The sequence below is a fragment of the Pelophylax lessonae genome (genome assembly GCF_965119305.1).
Source record: "Pelophylax lessonae genome assembly, chromosome: 8".
In the NCBI taxonomy this organism is placed as follows: Eukaryota; Metazoa; Chordata; class Amphibia; order Anura; family Ranidae; genus Pelophylax; species Pelophylax lessonae.
The window spans coordinates 102,880,509-102,902,851 of record NC_138775.1 but is presented as its reverse complement, the minus strand read 5'-3'; the positions used below and the strand labels follow the sequence as shown (position 1 = coordinate 102,902,851).

At 41.7% G+C, this 22,343-nt stretch overlaps 1 protein-coding gene across 3 annotated transcripts in view; it reads right to left on the bottom strand.

Moving 5' to 3' along the window:
- BAIAP2L2 (BAR/IMD domain containing adaptor protein 2 like 2) overlaps positions 1 to 22,343 on the bottom strand; it is a 218,273-nt gene that overhangs the window by 80,884 nt on the left and 115,046 nt on the right. For all 3 annotated transcript variants that reach the window (XM_082264876.1, XM_082264877.1, XM_082264878.1), the window contains 2 exons: positions 12,350 to 12,411; positions 187 to 258 (listed from right to left, as the gene is read on the bottom strand). In XM_082264876.1, coding sequence (XP_082121002.1) covers positions 187 to 258; positions 12,350 to 12,411 — 134 coding nt within the window. The remainder of the gene's footprint in view (positions 1 to 186; positions 259 to 12,349; positions 12,412 to 22,343) is intronic.

The following is a 22,343-nucleotide window of genomic DNA, read 5'->3' as shown; positions in this document are numbered from 1 at the left end:
GGACCACAAAGCAGGTTGGGAGGGCAGGAAGCCCTGTGTGGCTGGAGGTTTGGATTTTACTGTCCCCCTATCCTGGTGCCCTAAGGTAGCTGCCTAAGCTGCATTTTTTCTGACGCAGGCCCTGGCAGATGAAAGAACAGAAATGAAAAGGTACAGTAAGTGAAGATGCTGATACAAGAAACTTACATGAATAAATTGCATGTCCAACTTGGTGTTCTTATCTATTTGTTGCACAATTTCACCATGTAATGTTTGGAACTAAAAAAAATAAAAAAAAAAAAAAGAAACATTTTAATCTTGAATAAAAAAAAAAGCACTTATACTTATCAAATACCTGTAAACTGTGCACTTCATACATGTAGTGTATGAGCTATATGTAAGAGATTACTGATACATCACTAGTGTGTTCCTTCAGAGCAGCAGGGGCACACTAGTGACAAAGCTGCCAAGTGCAGAGAGGGCAGACCTAGACATGTGACACCTAAAAAATGTTGTACCAAAGATTCTACTGGTGAATGAACAGAAATATATATACAGTGCTCAGCATAAGTGAGTACACTCCAACAGATTTGTCAGAAAACCTTTACTTTCAGATTTAACATTTTCTATGGCAGAGGTCTCCAAGCGTATTAAGCAAAGGGCCAATTTACTGTCCTTCATGCTTAAGGGGGCCAGACTGTGGCCATCAGGAATAGAAAATGCCCCGATATGAGTGCCCCATCATTGGTTTAATGGGAGAAATAGTGCCATCAAAGGAAGAATTGTGACACATTGATCGTGTCAGTAGGAGAAATGGTGCCCCATCATTGGTGTCAGTTGGTAAAATAGTTCCCCTGAGGGCCATATAAAGGCAAGCAAAGGGCAAAATATGGCCCCTGGGCCGCAGTTTGGAGACCACTGTTCCATGGGTTACTATGCTACAAAATACTCCCACTAATGTGGGCCATTGATTGCAACCAAGATTTGTTAATTTGCACACCCCAATGAAAGTCTTAGGAGCAAAGCTAAATTTTAGACAACAAACTCCTAATTAACAAGAATTCAACTGCAGGTGAGTCTAATTATTTCAAAAAGGAGAGGAGGGGAAAAGGAAATTGTCTTACCCCACCAAAAAAATGAGCCTTTAAATGGTAACTCCCAAATGGTAAAAAAAAGCAATACAAACATTTTCTAGATTTAAAAAAAAATACAGAAATATATTTATTATACATACAAATACATAAACATGGCCTAGTTGGAGACAGGGTCACACATAGGGGGACCCCTATAGTATTTATAAATAAATGGACATTAAAAAATCTGCAAATATAAAGTATGCCAACATGTTCGCGGTGTAGGTAATCCACTTCTTCAGGGCTTTTTTTCCGCATATATTTCACGGATGTCATAATGTACAGTATACATATAAATAAAGAAAAAATGAACAATACACAAAAAAAAAATATATATATATATATATATATATATATATATATATATATATATATATAAACATGTATGAAAAACATGCTAGTGCATTCAATAAGTGTAAGAAAAAAAAAGTGGAGGGGGGTGAAGGGGAGATATGGGGAGTGGAAAGCTGAAAATTACCTAACAGAAACCAGGGAGGAGAAAATCACAGGAATCAGCATTGTCGGATGTGTCTCAGTTAAGGGGAGATCATAATCTGTATGCGTCAGGTGCCTTTGGAGAGTGTGATGGACTCCCAGCTATAAGGCAGAGGATCTGTTACCTCACCCTGTTAATATATAAGAAATAATGAAGAGACAAGTAAAAGTTAAGAGTGAGAGGAAAAGGAGGGGGAAGGAGGGGGAGGGGTGGAATAAAGAAAGAGTGAAGGGAGAGAAAGGAAAGAATGGAAACAGAGACCGAAAAGAAGAAAACAGGGGGAAAAAGAAGGTGGATTAGATCAAAATTTTAATAGCTGGTTGCAAGAAGTCCATGAGCAAAGACAATCCACCTAACATAGGTGGATGGCAAATTAAATCTTACCAACACCAGAGGTAAGAGATCATATCCTTCTTCACATAAGTGAATGGGCAACCAGGTCCAAAGATAAGGGAACCAGGCAGCATGATGCCTGGGTCTCCCAAGACCTCACCAAAAAATGGCAAGCGATTGGCCACCGAGGGAACCCTCTTATATACAGCCATGCTGGGAGGAAAGAGGGGATGAACCCTGGGCGGCATTGGTGGGGGCTCTCTCTCATTTGGTCTTAAATTGATGACAGCTGGATTTACCTGCATGATTAAGTAATCAAAAGGATATATCACTAGGGCGCACATAAAACTATATACAACCGTATAGAGAAACAATGTCCGCCTCCACATGGGTGGAGTCACACGGCCAGAGGTCACTGGCATCCTGGCGTGACATCAGTTCCTAAGTTCCGGGCAGAAGTGACATAGATTTGCCTCCTGGTCCCTGTGCGGAAATTACGTTTCCTGGGGGCAGAGAGTAAACATCCGTCTCTCTCATAGCGGAGACATATGGGCCTGCTTCAAAGCCCCGTCCCAGCGTCGCAGGTGGCCAACGGCCCAATCAGAGAAGCACACCCAAAAGGCACCTGGATAGACACCGCCCAACTCTGGGTCATAGTACCGGACCCAGCGCTCATTTGGCCAGGATGGGCCCACAGCACCCGTACAGGATGGGGCCACAGCACCCCCCCCCCCCAAAAAAAAAAAACAGCAGTCAGAATAAAAAATCCGAGTCACATAGGTCATAGATAGCACACTGTTATTGTATAGCTGAACCCAGTTAGCCATATTTAGTAGACAGGTGGAAATGGTCATCCCTGCCAGACCGAGCGGGGGAAAGCAAATAACCCCCCAGAGGGGGGAAGTCAAATAACAAATTTTTGTATCGTATAATTAAAAAAATATTCCCCAAATGGGAAGACCAAGAGAGACCTAACTATGGCACATCCGAAAATGCTAAAAAAAAAAAGTAAAAAATAAATAAAAAAAAAAGGGGGAAATAATATTTGGTGTGAACAAAAAACATTAAAAACCCTATTGACTAAATACAATTTCAGCATAATAAATACATAGTTTGATATATACCGAAATCCCACAGAGAAGATTCACAGTGGATGAACCCTATCATAACCCAAAGGGGAGGGGGGGAGGGGGTACATCAGCCCCAAGTGTGAAAATTCACCTGGATTTAGACAATAGGATGGCGTTGTCAAAGTCCCCACCCCGTAGTTTAGGATGTATCCTGTCAATCACTACAAAGTTTAAATGATCCAGATTACCTAAATGACAATTTTCAAAGTGCCTTGCAATAGGACTTTCAGGGATTCTGTCACATATATCATCGGCGTGTTCCTTCACACGTTGCCATACCATACTTTTTGTTTTCCCCACATAAAAGGCGTCGCATCCCCCCTTTAAGAAATATACAACGCCTCTAATCTCACAGTTGGCAAAGTGTTTGTATCGCATAGTTTTTGGACCAACCGTCTGTGGGTCTCTACTTACACGTATATATCGGCAGTAGTCACAGCGGCCACATCGATAGGTACTCCGGGGACAGTCACCACATGGGTCCAATCCCCCGGGTTCTATCAAAGTGGCTAGATGTGAGAATATCTTTAAAAGTTCGGTTTCTTCGAAAAGTCATCCGTGGGTCTGTATCAAAGAAGTGTTTAATAACATTGTCTTGGGTGAGAAGGTGGCAATGTTTTTGCAGGACACTTGTTTTTTCTTTATGTTGTTTATTGCATTTAATAATGGGTCTAATCTTCACCTCTTCAGGGGGTTCTCTAGTGTCTTTCTTTAGGCCCTTTTGAGTGCTCTGTGGCTATAGCCCCTCTGGAGAAACCTGGCCTTCAGAGCCTTGGCCTGTAGCTTAAAATCATCATCGCTGGTACAGTTTCTTTGTATCCATAGGTATTGACCCACAGATATACCTCTAATGAGATGGCGGGGATGGGCACTGTGGGCATGAAGCAGGGAATTCCCTGCTGTTGATTTCCTGAAATGCCTAGTAACCACAGAGCCATCCTGCTGTTTGATAATCATAAGGTCTAGAAATGGTAACTTATTCGCATCAATGAAAGAAAGAAAAAATCCGCGCTAGGATATAAAACCGATAATGTGTGATAAAAAGAAAAAGAAATAGAAATGGCTGCAGCCCACCTCCTATCTATATTCCGGGAGGGATATATAGTGCAGTATGGAGAAGCGGGAGAGGTAAACGGCGCTGCCTTAAAAAATCTAATAAATGACTAAGTAATGTAAGTGGAGGGAATCAGATCCAAGAATCTGTCACTTAAAGGTAATACAATAAATCGGGTAGTGGAGTATATTTTATAACAATGAATGGCAGGAAAGAGTGGGTAAGATAAGCACAGGGAATCGGATCCAAGAATATATCAGTTAGAGGTCACAGTACAATGAATTGAAAAAATATAAAATTATTCATAACAATAAATAGTATACATATAAAGTGCTGGAAGTGACCAGTGACTCAGGGTGAATATTGGTAAAACCAAATGGTATGGTCAATTATATCAAAGGTGCTGCAGTGATAAATGTGCTAAGGTTACGGATCCAAAAGGGATCAATATAAAGGGATAGAGTGACTAAGTGCTAAAAAATAAAGCTGATTGAGTATACACCAAATTGATTGTGTGAAGTCAATTATGACCTAAATATCCGAATCGCACTTTAAAGTGAACTAGCGCTAAAGTGCTGAAATCAAGAACAAAATATTCAGTACAGTGATATAAATAATTATCCAAATTGCATATAAAGTGATTATGTGCTTATAAGGGATACAGCGCGACTATAAGGATGGAATCGCACAAACAGAACAGTCCAATCCTCCAGGCCGCACATAAGGGTGATCCAGGGCTGGAAAACTAAACACAGTTCCAAAAGAGGTATATGCAGGTGACTAGTGGTGCTGTAGACCAATTCTAGGGTTCTCCAAGTGTGGTCGGTGTGATGGTCAGAGGTGCTCCCCTCACTCCCAGGACTGCACTTACTAGAAATCCTAACCCCTACAGGGGTAGCACACCTGTAATCCGGGCTGGAAATGGCACTCTAAGGCTTTGCAGTATCCTATCCCATAATTCCTTTGTGTAGCGTGGCCACTTTAAATCCAAGAATACTCCGGGTGTATATGTATGGGGAAAAGAGGCTCATATAGTGTAGTACCGTTGGTTTAAAATTAAAGATTTTATTAGAAAAGTACTCACAAACAAAGCTGTATACAGGGCAGTAAAGCAGATAATTGTGTGCTGGTCCGCTGTAGCGGTGAAGCTTTTCCAGAACACAGTGTGCTCCACGCAACCAGAAGTGCATTCCACGGAGGCAGGAAGTGGCGCAGTGACGCTCTACGCCTTTTGTCAGATTGACGTCATCAGGAGTCCTCAGTCATCAGTGCACTTTAAAGTGCGATGCGGATATTTAAGTCATAATTCACTTCACACAATTAATTTGGTGTAAACTCAATCAGCTTTATTTATTAACACTTAGTCACTTTATCCCTTTATATTGATCCCTTTTGGATCCGAACCTTAGCACATTTATCACTGCAGCACCTCTGATATAATTTACCATACCATTGGTTTTACCAATATTCACCCTGAGTCACTGGTCACTTCCAGCACTTTAAATATATACTATTTATTGGTATGAATAATTTTATATTTTTTTCAATTCATTGTTCCGTGACCTCTAACTGATATATTCTTGGATCCGATTCCCTGTGCTTATCTTACCCACTCTTTCCTGATATTCATTGTTATAAAATATCCTGCACTACCCGATTTATTGAGTGACAGATTCTTGGATCTGATTCCCTCCACTTACCTTACTTAGTCATTTATTAGACATTTTTAGGCAGCGCCATTTACCTCTCCCACTTCTCCTTATTCACATCAATGTTGATGGTAAAGGGCAAATTGAAAGCATTAATATTACGTTTTTCCACGAATTCACATAATAATTCAACTAATTGCGTACAGAAGATGAGGATGTCATCAATGTATCTCCGCCACATAGATACATGTTAGAAGTACATAGATAAGTCCTCATTGGTAAAAAATTAACCACTCCCACCCCCCCCAGGTACAGGTTGGCATAAGAAAGAGCACACGTGGTCCCCATAGCCAACCCCTGCACCTGGAGGTAGTAGGAGCAGTCGAACAGAAAAGCATTGTGATTCAGAATAAATTCAAGCTGTTCCAAAATAGATCCAGTGTATTCCTGATGAATATTGCTCCTCTTATTGAGGAATCTTTTTACCATGGCTAAGCCCAAGGAATGGGGAATACTAGAGTAAAGGACCTCCACATCGATGGACACTAATAACGTGTTGGTATCCAAATGTAAGCCGTCAAGGATATTGAGTAAGTGGATAGTATATTTTAGATAAGTGGGTAGGTTTTCCACATGTGGACGGAGATAATCGTGCACAATAATGCTCGCTACCAATCCCAGAGATAATAAGTTGGCCTGGAGGGTTTTTTTAATTTTTGTGCATCTTGGGTAACGCATTAAAGGTGGGAACAACACCTTTTTGTGTATTGTTCATATTTTCTTTCTTTATATGTATACATTAGGACATCTGTAAAATATATGCGGAAAAAAAGCCCTGAAGAAGCGGATTACCTACACCGCAAAACATGTTGGCATACTTTATATCTGCAGTTTTTCTATGTAATTCTATGAAACAAAATACTATAGGTTCTCCCTACGTGTGACCCTGTCTCTAACTAGGCCATGTATATGTATTTGTATGTTTAATAAATATATTTCTGTATTTTTTTTTTTAATCTAAAAAATATTTGTATTGCTTTTATTTACCATATGGGAGTTACCATTTAAAGGCCCATTTTTTTGTGGGATAAGACAATTTCCTTTTCCCCTCCTCTCCTTTTTGATATATACACACAGGGCTGGTTTCTCCCAAATTCTTTTGACTCCTATTTCTATACCAGTGTTTCTCAACTCCGGTCCTCAGGGCACACTAACAAGCCAGATTTTAAGTATTACCTTGGGGAGATGCAGACTAGAATACTGCAATCACTGAGCAGCAAATTATATCACCTGTGATGTATTTCAGTTTTCTTTCAAACCTGGCCTGTTAGTGTGCCTTGAGGACTGGAGTTGAGAAACATTGTTCTATACCATAATTTTATACCATTTATGAGTCTAATTATTCATAAAACAGGTGTCCAGCAGACAGTTGATTATAAAAGAGCGCTACTTAACAAAGAAAATCCCTTCCCATTTCATGCTGTCAGCAATGGCACCACATGGAAGAGAAATGTCACAAGGCCTGAGAAAGAAAATAAGTTCTTTACACAAGAAATGTGAAGGCTACAAGAAGATTAGCAAAGCTTTACTTATCAGTCAGAATACTGTAGCAAAAGTGATACAAAAATATAACAAAGATGGAACTACAACCATCTCACAGAGATGTCAAGGCCATCCATGGAAGTTTGCACCTTGACAGGAGCGTCTTCTGATGAAAAGGGTTAAAAAAAAATCACCATGCAAGTTCAATGCAGTTAGCTAAAGAAGTAGAAAGCAAAACTGTGGGTGATTGTTTCCCGTGACACTATGGGTGCAGGGCCGTCTTAATGTTTGGGCACACCTGGGCACTGCCCAGGGGCCCCAGGTGCATGGGGACCCCATGATCAGGGCCAGGACAAGGGGGACTGGCAGGCGCTGTGTTGGGGAAAGGGGGGTGCACAGGTAATTTGGCCACTTGTGGTGCTCTTCTTTGATAGGAGCAACTGCAATCTCATTTGGAAGGAGCAGCGGCTAGCTTCTGCAGGACAGAGGATTCAGATTTCTCCTCCCTCATGCGAAAAGAAAGAGGGCCGGCACTGAGACTGAGAACTCATCTCAGGAAGAAGGAGATGACTTCATTGCAGGTGGGAACAGCATTTGTGATCTGTGAGTATAAGGGTGAAGGGAGGGCACAACTCTGATTTATGGGGACACTGTGATGAGGAACCTGATGTATGAGGACACTGTGATAGGGACACCTAATATAAGGGGGCACTGTGATGGGGACACCAGATGTAAGGGGGCACTGAGATGGGGAAACCCGATGTATGGGGGCACTGTGATGGGGACACCTGATGTATGGGGGCACTGTGATGGGGACACCTGATGTATGGGGGCACTGTGATGTGGACACCTGATGTAAGGGGACACTGTGATGAGGACATCTGATATATACGGCTGCTGTGATATAGGTACTGTGACCCTGATGTATGGGGACACCTGATCTATGGGGGCATTGTGATGGGCACACCTGATGCGAACCGGTAGGGGCCCTAATGCATTACTTTGCCCAGGGGCCCATGATGCTTTTAAAATGGCATTGCATTGGTGTCGTCCATGAAGGAAGCCTCTCCTAAAGCCGATGCACAAAAAAGCCCACCTAGAATTTGCTAGGACCCATTCTGAAAAAGAAGAAGACTACTGGGACTCTGTACGCTGGAGTGATAAGACTAAGATTAATGTTTTTGAAACTCCTGGCTTCAAAACTGAATGGTGTTGCAAAGGTAAGGAGTACAAAGAAAAATGCATTGTGCCTACAGTGAAATATGGTAGTGGCAGTGTCCTTCTGTGGGGCTGCATGAGTAATGCTGGTGTCGGGGAGCTGCATTTCATTGATGGTATCATGAATTCACAGATGCACAGCTCTATTTTGAAAGAGAAGTTGCTACCATCACTCAGTGTCCTTGGTTGTAGTGCACTTTTCCAACTCGACAATGATCCAAAACACATATCTAAGGCCACTGTTGCATTTCTGAAGAAGAGCAGTGTGAAAGTGATTCAGTGGACAAGCATATCTCCTTATCTGAACCCAATCGAACATCTATGAGGATCCAGCATCCAGGCTCTAAAAGAGGTCATTCTTGAAGAATGGAAAAACATAAATTTTGCAATATGTCGCCAACTTGTTCATTCCATGCCTAGAAGACTTGGTGCTGTCCTTACAAATCATGGAGGTCATACAAAATACTGGATGTAATAGTTTTTGTTGTGAGGTGTATTCATTTTTGCGTCAACTAATTTAAGTAAAACTGAAGATTTTGTAATCTAAGTTATAAGATTAACCTTACTTTCATGTAATGGAGCTAAACAAATGTTCTATAAACTCAAAATCTTGGAAATTGTTCATTTAGATACTGATTAAAACCTTTCTTTTCAAAAGGAGTGTACTCATTTATGCTGAGCACTGTATGTATACAGTATATATACATATATATATATACATATACACAGTATCTCAAAAAAGTGAGTACACCCCTCACATTTTTGTAAATATTTTATTATATCTTTTTATGTGACAACACTGAAGAAATGACACTTTGCTACAATGTAAAGTAGTGAGTGCACAGCTTGTATAACAGTGTAAATTTGCTGTCCCCTCAAAATAACTCAACACACAGCCATTGATGTCTAAATCGCTGGCAACAAAAGTGAGTACACCCCTAAGTGACAATGTCCAAATTGGGCCCAATTAGCCATTTTCCCTCCACCTGTTACAAGGTCTCAGCTGTGAATGGGGTGCAGGTGTGTTAAATGTGGTATTATTGCTCTCACTTTTTTATACTGGTCACTGGAAGTTCAACATGACACCACATGGCAAAGAACTTTATGAGGATCTGAAAAAAAGAATTGCTTCTCTACATAAAGATTGCCTAGGCTATAAGAAGATTGCCAAGACTCTGAAACTGAGCTGCAGCAGGGTGGCCAAGACCATACAGCAGTTTAACAAGACAGGTTCCACTCAGAACAGGCCTCGCCATGGTTGACCAAAGAAGTTGAGTGCATGTGCTCAGCGTCATAACCAGAGGTTGTCTTTGGGAAATAGATGTATAAGTGCTTCCAGCACTTGTTGCAGAGGTTGAAGGGGTGGGGGACCATACTCTACACACAACATCAAATTGGTCTGCATGGCTGTTGTCCCAGAAGGAGGCCTCTAAAGATGATGCACAAGAAAGCCCGCAAATAGTTTGCTGAAGACAAGCAGACTAAGGACATTGATTACTGGAGCCATGTCCTGTGGTCTGATGAGACCAAGACAAACCTATTTTGATCAGATGATGTCAAGTGTGTGTGGCAGCAACCAGGTGAGGAATACAAAGACAAGTGTGTCTTGCCTACAGTCAAGCATGGTGGTGGGAGTGTCATGGTCTGGGGCTGCATCAGTGCTGCCGGCACTGGGGAGCTACAGTTCATTGAGGGAACGATGAATGCCAACATGTACTGTGACATACTGAAGCAGAGCATGATCCTCTCCCTTCAGAGACTGGGCTACAGGGCAGTATTCCAACATGATAACGACCCTAAACACACCTCCAAGACGACCACTGCCTTGCTAAAGAAGCTAAGAATAAAGGTGATGGAGTGGCCAAGCATGTCTCCAGATCTAAACCCTATTGAGCATTTGTGGGGCATCCACAAACAAAAGGTGGAGGAGCACAAGGTCTCTAACATCAACCAACTCTGTAATGTCGACATGGAGGATTGGAAGAGGACTCCAGTGGCAACCTGTGAAGCTCTGGTGAACTCCATGCCCAACTGGGTTAAGGCAGTGCTGGAAAATAATGGTGGCAACACAAAATATTGAAACTTTGGGCCCAATCTGGACATTGTCACTTAGGGGTGTACTCACTTTTGTTGCCAGTGGTTTAGACAATAATGGCTGTGTGTAGTTATTTTGAGGGGACAGCAAATTTACACGGTCATACAAGCTGTACACTGACTACATTGTAGCAAAGTGTCATTTCTTCAGTGTTGTCACATGAAAAGATAGAATAAAATATTTACAAAAATGTGAGGGGTGTACTCACTTTTGTGAGCTACTGTGTATATATGTATATATATATATATATATATATATATATATATATATATATAGAAATAAAGTCTTTTGTTTTTTTTTTGTAAAAATATGTACTTACAAAATGTACAGACTGTCATTGTTGACCTTTTTCTGGAAATGTCTGCCTTCTGAAAACATTTACAGTATATTAGGAAGGTCTCAGTAACATCAGAACTGCCAGTCTGTATACTTGATCTCAGTCAGAAAGTATTGAAGCCATTACAACAGCATATCAGCCAGAGAACTAGCATTTACATAAAGAAATGTCAGCAATGGTCATTTGTCTCATTTGTACAAGTTTGTTTAAGGAATATTACTCAAGATAAAGATCAAATTTCAACTAACAACTGAATTACTGCCTTTTACATACAATCCTATTATGCTAACAGTATGCAGAGAATCTGTTTGCATATATGTTTGCAACTGAAGTGTGAACTGCTGTTACTGATGACAGGCAATTCATGCTTAAAGAGACCCTTTCAACCTAAAAAATTGCAGATAAAATTTGAGAAATATCAGGTATTGGAAATGCTAACCTGCAAGGGACTTCTTCCCCAAAACATTGATTTTTATTTACTTGCAAAATGCCTTTGAACTTGCTAGAAAATGTGAGTACTCAGGAAGAGTCAATTCCTTATGACAGCCCTCTCTACCCCTTCCCCGTTAAAGTCCTCTCCTCTTTTGACAGCATCTATTTACAGTTTATGTTGGCCCAGCATTTTCCCTTCTCCCTCCCTATACCTCCCTACATAACCTTTATGTTGCTGCCATCAGCAGAGCAATGAGAAACACTATAGAGTGTCATTTGAGTGACAGTTCTGAGTCTGCTGACATCACATTCAAATTGGTGTCAGCAATCAGCAGTCTCAAGGCTTTGAACGTCTACACAAGGGAGGCTTACACTGACCTTTCAAAGGTAGAAGTTATGATCATATTGACAAAAGCAATGATGCAAATTAGATTACCGAGGTCGAACTTCAGTATCACAATTTTTACTTGGCTTGGAGCGATTTTCCATGTCCTCTTCCTGCCTCTTCTGATAGATTGAATATGTCTGCAAATACTCAAACTCTACTGACTGTTGTATATATAAAAATATTTAAAGAGCCTAAAGCTTGCCATACACTAGAAGAGTTTCATACAAATAGTTGTCTGGAAATTCTCATCAGTACATTTGATGGCTTGACGAATGTTTGAAAGTACTTCAAAAAATGTTTGTTTTTAACGTTCGATTTTGGAGAGAATGGACTTTCCCAAAAGAAAATCACATTCACTGTTAGAAATTAGTTTGTTCAAAAAAAATTTCCATTCTGCTCCTTTGAAATTTCCTGTCTTTGCCATTGAAAACAAATGCTGATTTGACCCCACTAACAATTAGAAAATCAAACAGACATTCTTGATAAAATAAGATAATGGGATTTTTTTTTTTTTTTTAGAAACAATTTTCTACAATTGCTTTCTACAATTAAATACCTCTTACCACTACATTAAGTCCAGCACTTGCACTTTTGCAGCTTTCAGCCATCTGGATGAGCACCTGTCCTGAAAAGTTAAAAGAAAAATAATTAACATAAAAGATATGTCTAGACAAACAGCCCATTTGGGTTCATAGCAGCATCATGATTGGGGTCATAATTTAAAGTGGAACTTTACTCTCTCTATCAACATTGATTATTTTTAATTCTCATATTGCAAGCAGTAGCAAATGGATAGAAAAGTATATCGGCTTTGACTTGTTTTAACCAGTTCTGGACCAGAAGGATTTGCCCTCTTAATGACCAGGCCATTTTTTGTGATTCGGCTCTGCGTTATTTAATGGAAAATTGCCCGGTCGTGTGACACTTGTACCCAAATAAAATTGATGTCCTTTTTTTCTCACAAATAGAGTTTTTTTGCGCTATAAACAAAAAAAGAACAACAATTCTGAAAAAAACCCCAATATTTTTCACATTCTGCTATATAACATTCCCAAAAAAAAAATTTTTTAAATCTAATTCTTTTCATCATTTTAGGCCAATTTGTTTTCTGCTACATATTTTTGGTAAAAAAAAAAAAAAATAGCAATAAGCGGATTTTGATTCTGATGTTGGTTCTGAGGTGGAGGAAGGTAGGAACATGAGCCTACAGAGATGGAAGTACACTGGTAAACAACAAATTGGCATTTATGTTCCCCCAGCCACAGCATATTGCCAAATTGGCTCCAGTGATGATTAGGATGAAGAGGATGATTATGATGAGGTCATTGACGTGACTTGGGTGCCGGATAAAGCCGAGGAGGAAAGTGAGGGTTAGGCACAACCCCAACGAGGCAGCCATCACGGAAGAGTGGAGAGTAGCCGCTGTATTCCATTACATTGTGGAGCTGTTATCTCCCAATCCACTTCCCACAGCTCAGTTGTCTGGGCCTTTTTTAACATGTGTGGGCAATCGCACTGTTGGGATTTGCAAACTTTGCCTCAAGCAGATCAAGCGTGGCAAAAACACCAGCCATTGGGGTACCACATGCTTGACAAGGCATTTAACCTCCCACTATTCAGCCTGTTGGTAAGAGCACCTGAAAGCCCAACAAAAGGGATGCAATTAAGCTCCTCCTCACTCTTCACCTTTAAGGTCTACCCCCGCTATATCTCATGACCTCTCAGCAGATGCCACTGACAGGAATAATGGTATAGCTGTAGGCTATAGCAGGCAAATTTCTCTGTCCCAGCTGTTGCAGTAAAAAAAAATACAGTCACTGTCATCCACATGCCCAGTGACTAAATTCAAGCTTGTCAAAGCTGCTGGCTTTACAACTCCTGCCTTTGTGTCTGGTGGATTCTGCCCCCTTCCGTGATTTTGCAGAATGTGCTGTGTAGTGCTGTACAACAATGGCAGGTTCCCAGTCACTATTTCTTTGCATGTAAGGCCATTCCAGCTCTGTACCAGCATGTGGAAGGCAATGTTGTGGCACCGTTGGGCAAGGCAGTCAGCCTCAATGTCCATGTTACTGCTGACGCGTGATCCAGCAAGCATGGTCAGGGACCCTATATTTCGTTAACAGCACACTGGGTAACTCTGGTTGCCACTTTTCCTACATGCACATTCTGTGAATTTACCTGCATGGACATAACTTTACAGGCGAAAAAATCTAAAACTGTGAAATTCAGCGCAACCAACACTAATAATAAAATCTAACTAATAAGAAAGGCTTTCACTGCATGCAATAAGTAAAAAATCAAAACAACAACAGTGCTGCTCCAAAATACATAATATGCAACAGTGAACTAATATAAATGCTAATGATGAATAAATAAAAAAAATCAGCTGGGAAATTCATATAGTTAAATGTGTAATATCAAAAAAAGTCCATAAGGTGCAAATTGAACAAAATGTGCTAAAAGGTGCAAAGGTAAGGTGCTTTCAGTGCTGGACGAGTAAAGTGATTGTGCTATCCTCCACTGCTCACCTCCCATTCTGACCCCTGTTTTACCAGCGGGTCCGAACCAGCAATTCCCCACAGGGGATAAAAGCGATCCAATATCTTTAAATTGAGGGAAGCCAAAAACCGATCTCTCTTCTTGCTCCCTCTAAGTCCTCGGTGTTGATGTAAGGAAAATATATAAGATTTTTTTTATATCATAAAATTCATTTCTAAATGGGGAAGAAAGCGTTAATTTATTTTGTTGTTGATTCATGTTCTTTTTTACCAAAAGGTCCCCCCTATTTCTACATTTATCTATGAAGAGAGCCCTATCCAGCATCCACCTAGGGTATCTCCATTGTAAAAATCTCTCATAGAGGGACACGGCCTCCTGTTCAAATTGTTGGTCATTACTGCAAATGCGTTTGACCCGCAAGAATTGGCCCACAAGAATACCACAGGAAAGGGCTCAATGCTGCAACTTATTTTTCTGCCACGTCTCCATGCAGCTGGTGGTGATGATGTGAGATTTTTCAGCTCCACCCCCTCCTCCTCCATGCCATCCTTTGCTGAATTGTCCTATGAACCACCAGGACCCCCTAAGTATTCAAGGGGCTATTCAGTGAGTCAGGCTAAAAGATGCCTCAGCTGGTCTATCTACGGGACAGGAGCCACACCGGAGCAGAGATTCTTTCAGCTCTTCAGGGGAAGGCCCAGAGGTGGTTTATACCACACCAGCTGGAGCCAGGATAGTGGTGTGTGATAATGGCACTAATTTCCTGTCTGCCCTTAGACATGGCACATGTCCTTAATTCGGTGGTGCAGTGTTTCTTAAGCATGTACCCAGGGTTGGAATATCTACTGAAGCAGGCCAGAAGAGTCTGTAGCCATTTCAGGCAGTCATACACAGCCAGTGCTCGGTTAGCCTAAATTCAGTGGGAATTCCACATGCCTGTAAACCACATGATTTGTGACATGTCTACCAGGTGGAACTCAACTTTGACAATGTTGCAGCGGGTACACATGCAGTAGAGTGTAACGCTCCTGCGTTTTTATAGTAAGCTGGATTTGCAGCTGCAGAATCTCCACTCAGTAGTCATGTAGAGATGTGTTGAATTACCAGATCCAACTCTCCAGACTCATCACTGTGGACCCGCCTGCTTCAGCATACAGATATACACACACTCAATAAGATGTTCCTGGAGTGATAGGATGTATATGACAGTATAGAGGTGATGTGCTGAAGGGACAGGTGTGAGCAGTGATAGCAATGATAAGCACTTGATAGTAATGTTCAGGAGAGTAGTAGACGGTAATAGGTAGGATACAGATAGGTTAGTAATCATGTATGGTAATAGGTGGTAAGGACAGCAGATGATATACAGGAGAGACTAACCCAGTGCAAGGATAGATGGTAGTAGACTCAAGAGCTAGCAATCTATGTAACAGTGCAGATGATAGAATTAGTAATGCATAGATAGTAACAGTCCTTAATGTGCAGAAGTAGATAGTGTAAGTTTAGTTATGGAGGAATCCCCTGTGGGGTACTTATCACTAGTAAGGTTAGTAAGTAGAGGGGTCCGGTAGTGAGGGAGTGATCCGGTAGCGAGATACGGGATCAGTATCGAGGTTCCGGTCTGTTCCAGGTAAAGAGAATAGCTGGAGGCTCCGGCAGCATAAGACAAGGCTTGTAAGCATGCGGTTTGAACGAACAACCTGAGAGAGAAAGCCGGCGATTGAAATAGCCGCTCAGAGCGGTGCTCAGTGATGATGTCATACGGCTTAAAGGTATATGCGTTCCACCTAACTAAAAAGGTGGGACGCAATATGAAAAGGAAAATGGGCAATAAGGGTACCAAAGGTACCAGAATCTTACAGTACCCCCCCCTTAAGGCCGGCTCCGGAAGGCCTATAGCATTGGTTTCTCCGGATATTTAGAGTGAAACCTTCGTATAAGCCTAGGTGCGTGAACATCAGAAGTATCCAACCAGGTGTCGTCTTGGGGTCCATAGTTCTTCCATCTTATGAGATATTGGAGTCTTCCTCTGTGGATACGAGAATCCAAAATCTCCCTAATCTCAAATTCTTCTCCGCCTTCAACTTGTATTGGAGGTGGAGGTAAGATGGTAGGCCTTATTCCTTGGTTAGGAACATGTGGTTTCAGTAGCGACACATGAAAGATGGGATGTATTCTGAGATCTGCCGGTAAAGTGAGTTGTACTGCAGCTTTTCCAATGAGTTTCTTAATTGGGAAGGGTCCCAGAAATAAAGGTCCAAGCTTTTTGCTAGGGATCTTTAACCTTAAATTTTTCGTCGATAGCCAAACGAGGTCCCCAATAGCATATTGAGGAGAAGGTCTTCTACGAAGGTCGTAGTACCTTTTTTGTTGACTGTGAGCTTGTGAGATGGTGGTATTAAGTAAACCCAGAGAGTCTTTTATTTGGGTAAGATAATCCGAGGCTACTGGGTGTAATGTTCTGGTACCTCTGGTACCCTTGTCTCCATATTTCTCCTCTCCTAATTGCGTCCCATCTTGTGTAACAAGGGACGCATATACCTTTAAGACCGGATGACATCATTGCCGAGCGCCGCTATGAGCAGCTATTTCAATCGCCGGTTTGCTCTCACTCATCGCTCGTTCAAACCGCATGTTCACCGCACCTACTCCTGTGAAGTCTGAGCTGCTGACATTCTCCCTTGCTGAACTGAAGCCGGAAACCTCGCTGGTGATCCGTATCTCGCTACGGGATCACCCTTCTCCAATGGACACTTTTACTCCTAAACCTATCTAAGTGATAAGTACCCCACAGGGGATTCTTACTAACCAATCTCCTACTGCCATCTACTGCAATTACCAAGACTATCTGTATCTATCTGTTCACTATCATCTGCATAGACTGTTAGCTCTTGGGACTACCTTCAACTATCCTTGCACTAGGTTACTCTGTCTAAGTATACTCCATCTGTGTCCTCTTACCATCTGCACTATACTCGACATCAGAACCTATCTGCTTTACCATCACCTGCAAACTCTCCTAATACTACTTCTAGTGCTCACCATACAATAGCCTGTCTCTCATCTATATATCCTCATATATTCTATCCCTCCATTAACATCTATTAATATATATGGTATATAACAGGCTGTACACGGTGATGAAGTCCTGAGAGTTGGATATGTTTGTTCAACAGATTCTCTACAAGGCTACTGAGTGTAATAATTCTGCAGCTGTAAATCCATCCACTAACAAAAACGCATGAGCGTTACAGATTGAACGAGCCTTTAAAAAAAAATATGGATTCAGCAGAATTATCCACTCATGTACTACAATTAAAACAGCAAGTAGATGCATTGATCCTTGCGCTTACAGAGGTACAAAATGAAAATCAGACCTTGAGACAGCAGCTTGGCCGTCTCACACAGCCTCCTGCTGCTCAGCCCCGTGAGCCTAAGATAAACCCTCCTATAGTGTTTTCTGGTGATCGGAGCAAATTCCGTGAATTTAAAAACGCATGTCGATTGTTTTTTTTGTTAAATCCTCTAACCTACACCACTGACCAAATTAAGGTTTGTACCATCATCTCCTATTTAACGGGTGAACCCCGGGCCTGGGCAGATGCTCTCTTTGAAAAGGATGATCCACTCCTTAATTCTTATCCCTTATTTCTAGCACAACTTGCTAGTTTATATGAAGACCCCAACAAGCAGAGTACCGCTGACACCCAATTACGGGCCTTAAAACAAGGAAGGAGACCTGTTGAAGATTTTGTGGTGAATTTCAAAAGATGGTCCCCTGATTCAGGGTGGAACGACACATCTTTGCGAACGCAGTTTTGACTCGGCCTATCTGAGGCCGTTAAAGACGAGCTCGCCCGAGCGGATTTACCTGGCACTCTAGAGGGACTGATACAGACCAGTATCAATATTGACAGACGACTACGAGAAAGAAAGGCTGAGAAGATGGGCTCACCATTTTCCAGTCCTTCTCGGATGTTGCCTGCTGACCCTACTCCTATGGAAGTAGGAATGATACGTCCACCTCTGACCCTTTCTGAACGTGCCAGGAGGAAAACCGAACATCTTTGCATGTACTGCGCATCCCCGAATCATTTGGTAAACGGCTGTCCTCTTGTCCGCAGAAAAGAGGGTGAGTGTTCAAATGTCTTGCTAGGGGGACTCACAACTTCCTTTTCTAATCCCTATCTAGGATCACCACCAAGGCTATGATTGACACCGGATCTTGTGGAAACTACATTGACATTTGTTTTGTCTCCCTTAATAAAATACCTATTGTTTCAAAACCCAAACCTGTCTCCGTTAGTTTTATTAACGGTACCCCTTTATCCTCTGGTCCTATCACCAGTCAGACACAGGCACTTCTTGTAACTGCTGACGAGTCTCATGTGGAGACCACCACCTTTGATGTATTAACTTCACCACATTTTCCAATCATTTTGGGACTTCCCTGGTTACATACATCAACCAATCATCGATTGGAAAACAAGAACGTTAGCCTTCTCTTCTCACTATTGTGAGACGACGTGTAACCTCCCCACACATGATAGGATCCTGTCTGTACTGCCGGATGACATTATTCCTAAGTGTTATCAGGATTTATCGGAGGTTTTCCTTGAGAAAAACGCTCAAATGCTACCTCCACATAGGGACTATGATTGTTGTATCGATTTACTCCCTAATAGCAAGTTGCCTTTCGGACATGTTTATCCTCTCTCACAGGATGAACTCTCTCATCTTAAGGAGTATCTGGATGAGAACTTGGCAAAAGGATTCATCCGAGCTTCTACTTCCTCCACTGCTGCTGGGCTCTTCTTCGTCCGCAATAAGGACTCTAGCCTTAGGCCTATCATTGATTTCAGACAATTAAATGCCATCACAATAAAGGATCGTTATCCTTTACCCCTTATTCCTGAACTTTTCGAACAGGTGCGTGGGGCTTCTTTCTTTTCAAAATTGGACCTAAAAGGGGCATACAATTTAATTCGAATCCGTAAAGGGGATGAATGGAAGACGGCATTCAGAACCAGATACGAACTGTTTGAGTACCTTGTAATGCCATTTGGGCTATGTAATGCTCCCGCAGCCTTCCAACGGTTTATAAATTAGATATTCCGAGACTTGCTTGATGTTTGTGTGGTAATATATTTGGACGATATACTTATCTATTCTCATTCCTTACCTGAACACATAAAACATGTGAGACTTGTGTTGTCAAGACTACTTGCACATAACTTATATGTTAAATCAAAGAAATGTTTGTTTCATAAAGAGGAAGTACTATTCTTGGGTATATTATATCTAAAAGTGGAATCAAAACGGACATGAGCAAAATATCCTGCATTCTGGATTGGCCTGTGCCAACCACTCGCAAAGCATTACAAAGGTTCCTAGGATTCTCTAATTACTATAGGAAATTCATTAAGAACTTCTCTGCGATTGTGAAACCTCTCACACAACTTACAAGCACGAAGAAACCATTTAATTGGTCAAAAGAAGCAAATGAAACATTCTCTCTACTGAAATCAAGCTTTACTACTGCCCCCATACTATGCCATCCAGACCCATCCCTTCAATACATCTTGGAGGTAGATGCGTCTAATATGGCAGTAGGAGCAGTTCTCTCACAACGACCAACAAACACCTCACCTCTTCACCCAGTTGCTTTCTTTTCAAAGTCATTAAGTAGCCCCGAGGTGAACTACCCAGTAGGTGAGAAGGAGTTATTAGCAATAAAACTGGCGTTAGAGAATTGGCGACATCTACTTGAGGGCACTCAATTGCCAATTCTGATATATACTGATCACAAAAACCTTCAATACCTTCAGACTAATAGAACTCTTTCCCACCGGCAGGTACGGTGGTCGTTATTCTTTCTGAGATTTAATTTTTTAGTGACTTACACGCCCGCAGACAAAAATAAAAAAGCGGATGCACTCTCACGACTAGCCGAGAAAGATTGTACTGAGGTTCCCTCAGTTCCTATAATACCACTTGAACGTATTATCGGAGTCGTTCGCTCCCTGAAGGAGGAGATTTTGCACAGCATAGGATTGGATTCACCTCCACCACAACTAACTACTGACGCAGAAGGCTTCCTCTACTACAACGATAAATTATACATACCGCCTACTATGCGAACCAAGATTTTAGAATTGTCGCATGATGTACCTATGGCAGGACATATGGGTATGACTAAAACTCTCAATCTACTCACTAGGCAATTTTGGTGGCCAGACATGAAAACAACCGTAAAAAAGTTCGTTTCATCTTGTGATATCTGTGCAAGGTCTAAAATTGACAACACGAAACCATCGGGGTTACTTTGTAGTTTACCAATACCCCAGGTTCCGTGGGAAGTGGTATCCTTAGACTTCATAGTGGAACTACCACCTTCCAAAGGATTCAACACCATCTTGGTGTCAGTGGACCATCTGACCAAGATGGCACATTTCACTCCTATCCGAAAACTACCTTCATCCAAACAAACAGCGGAATTACTTGTGAAACATGTCTTTAAGTTACATGGTATTCCCAAAACACTGCTGTCTGACCGTGGTTCACAATTCATCTCAAAGTTTTGGCTAGCTCTATGTCAGATACTGCGAATAGAGCGTAACCTTACTTCTCCCTACCACCCTCAGACCAACGGACAGACAGAGAGAGTTAACCAGTGCATTGAACAGTACCTGCGTTGCTATACTTCGTATCTACAGGACGATTGGGCAGATCTCCTCCCGCTGGCGGAATTCGCCTATAACAATGCTACTCATAGCACTACTAAGCAAAGTCCGTTTTACCTGAATTATGGGTTTCATCCCACACTCCTTCCTCCACGTATCTTGCCATCAAGTAATCCAGTGGCATCTGATTATCTTGCCCAGATAAAGGATTCTCTGGGATTACTCAACAATACCATATCCCATGCTCATAGCCAACAAAAAAAGTACTACGACCTCCGTAGGAAACCCTCTCCCCAATATGCCATTGGGGATCTTGTTTGGCTTTCTACAAAAAATCTGAGACTAAAAATCCCAAGTAAAAAACTTGGACCTCTATTTCTGGGACCTTTTCCAATAGAGAAGCTTATTGGAAAAGCTGCAGTACAACTCATATTGCCAGTAGACCTCAAGATACATCCTGTCTTCCATGTGTCTCTACTGAAGCCCCATGTTCCTAACCAAGGAATAAGGCCTACTATCTCACCTCCACCTCCTGTACAAGTGGAGGGCGGAGAAGAATTTGAGATAAAAGAAATTTTGGATTCCCGTTTTAATAGAAGAAGACTCCAGTATCTTGTACGATGGAAGAACTATGGGCCCCAAGATGACACCTGGCTGGATACCTCCGATATACATGCCCCTAGACTGATTCGCAATTTCCACTTGAAATATCCAGAAAAACCAGTTCTAGAGGCCTTCCGGAGCCGGCCTTAAGGGGGGGGTACTGTAATGTTCTGGTAGCCGGAAACCTCGCTGGTGATCCGTATCTCGCTACGGGATCACCCTTCTCCAATGGACACTGTTACTCCTAAACCTATCTAAGTGATAAGTACCCCACAGGGGATTCTTACTAACCAATCTCCTACTGCCATCTACTGCAATTACCAAGACTATCTGTATCTATCTATTCACTATCATCTGCATAGACTGTTAGCTCTTGGGACTACCTTCAACTATCCTTGCACTAGGTTACTCTGTCTAAGTATACTCCATCTGTGTCCTCTTACCATCTGCACTATACTCGACATCAGAACCTATCTGCTTTACCATCACCTGCAAACTCTCCTAATACTACTTCTAGTGCTCACCATACAATAGCCTGTCTCTCATCTATATATCCTCATATATTCTATCCCTCCATTAACATCTATTAATATATATGGTATATAACAGGCTGTACACGGTGATGAAGTCCTGAGAGTTGGATATATTTGTTCAACAGATTCTCTACAAAGCTACTGAGTGTAATAATTCTGCAGCTGTAAATCCATCCACTAACAAAAACGCATGAGCGTTACACTGGGTTACTTGATGGTAGGAGGCGTGGTGGAAGAAG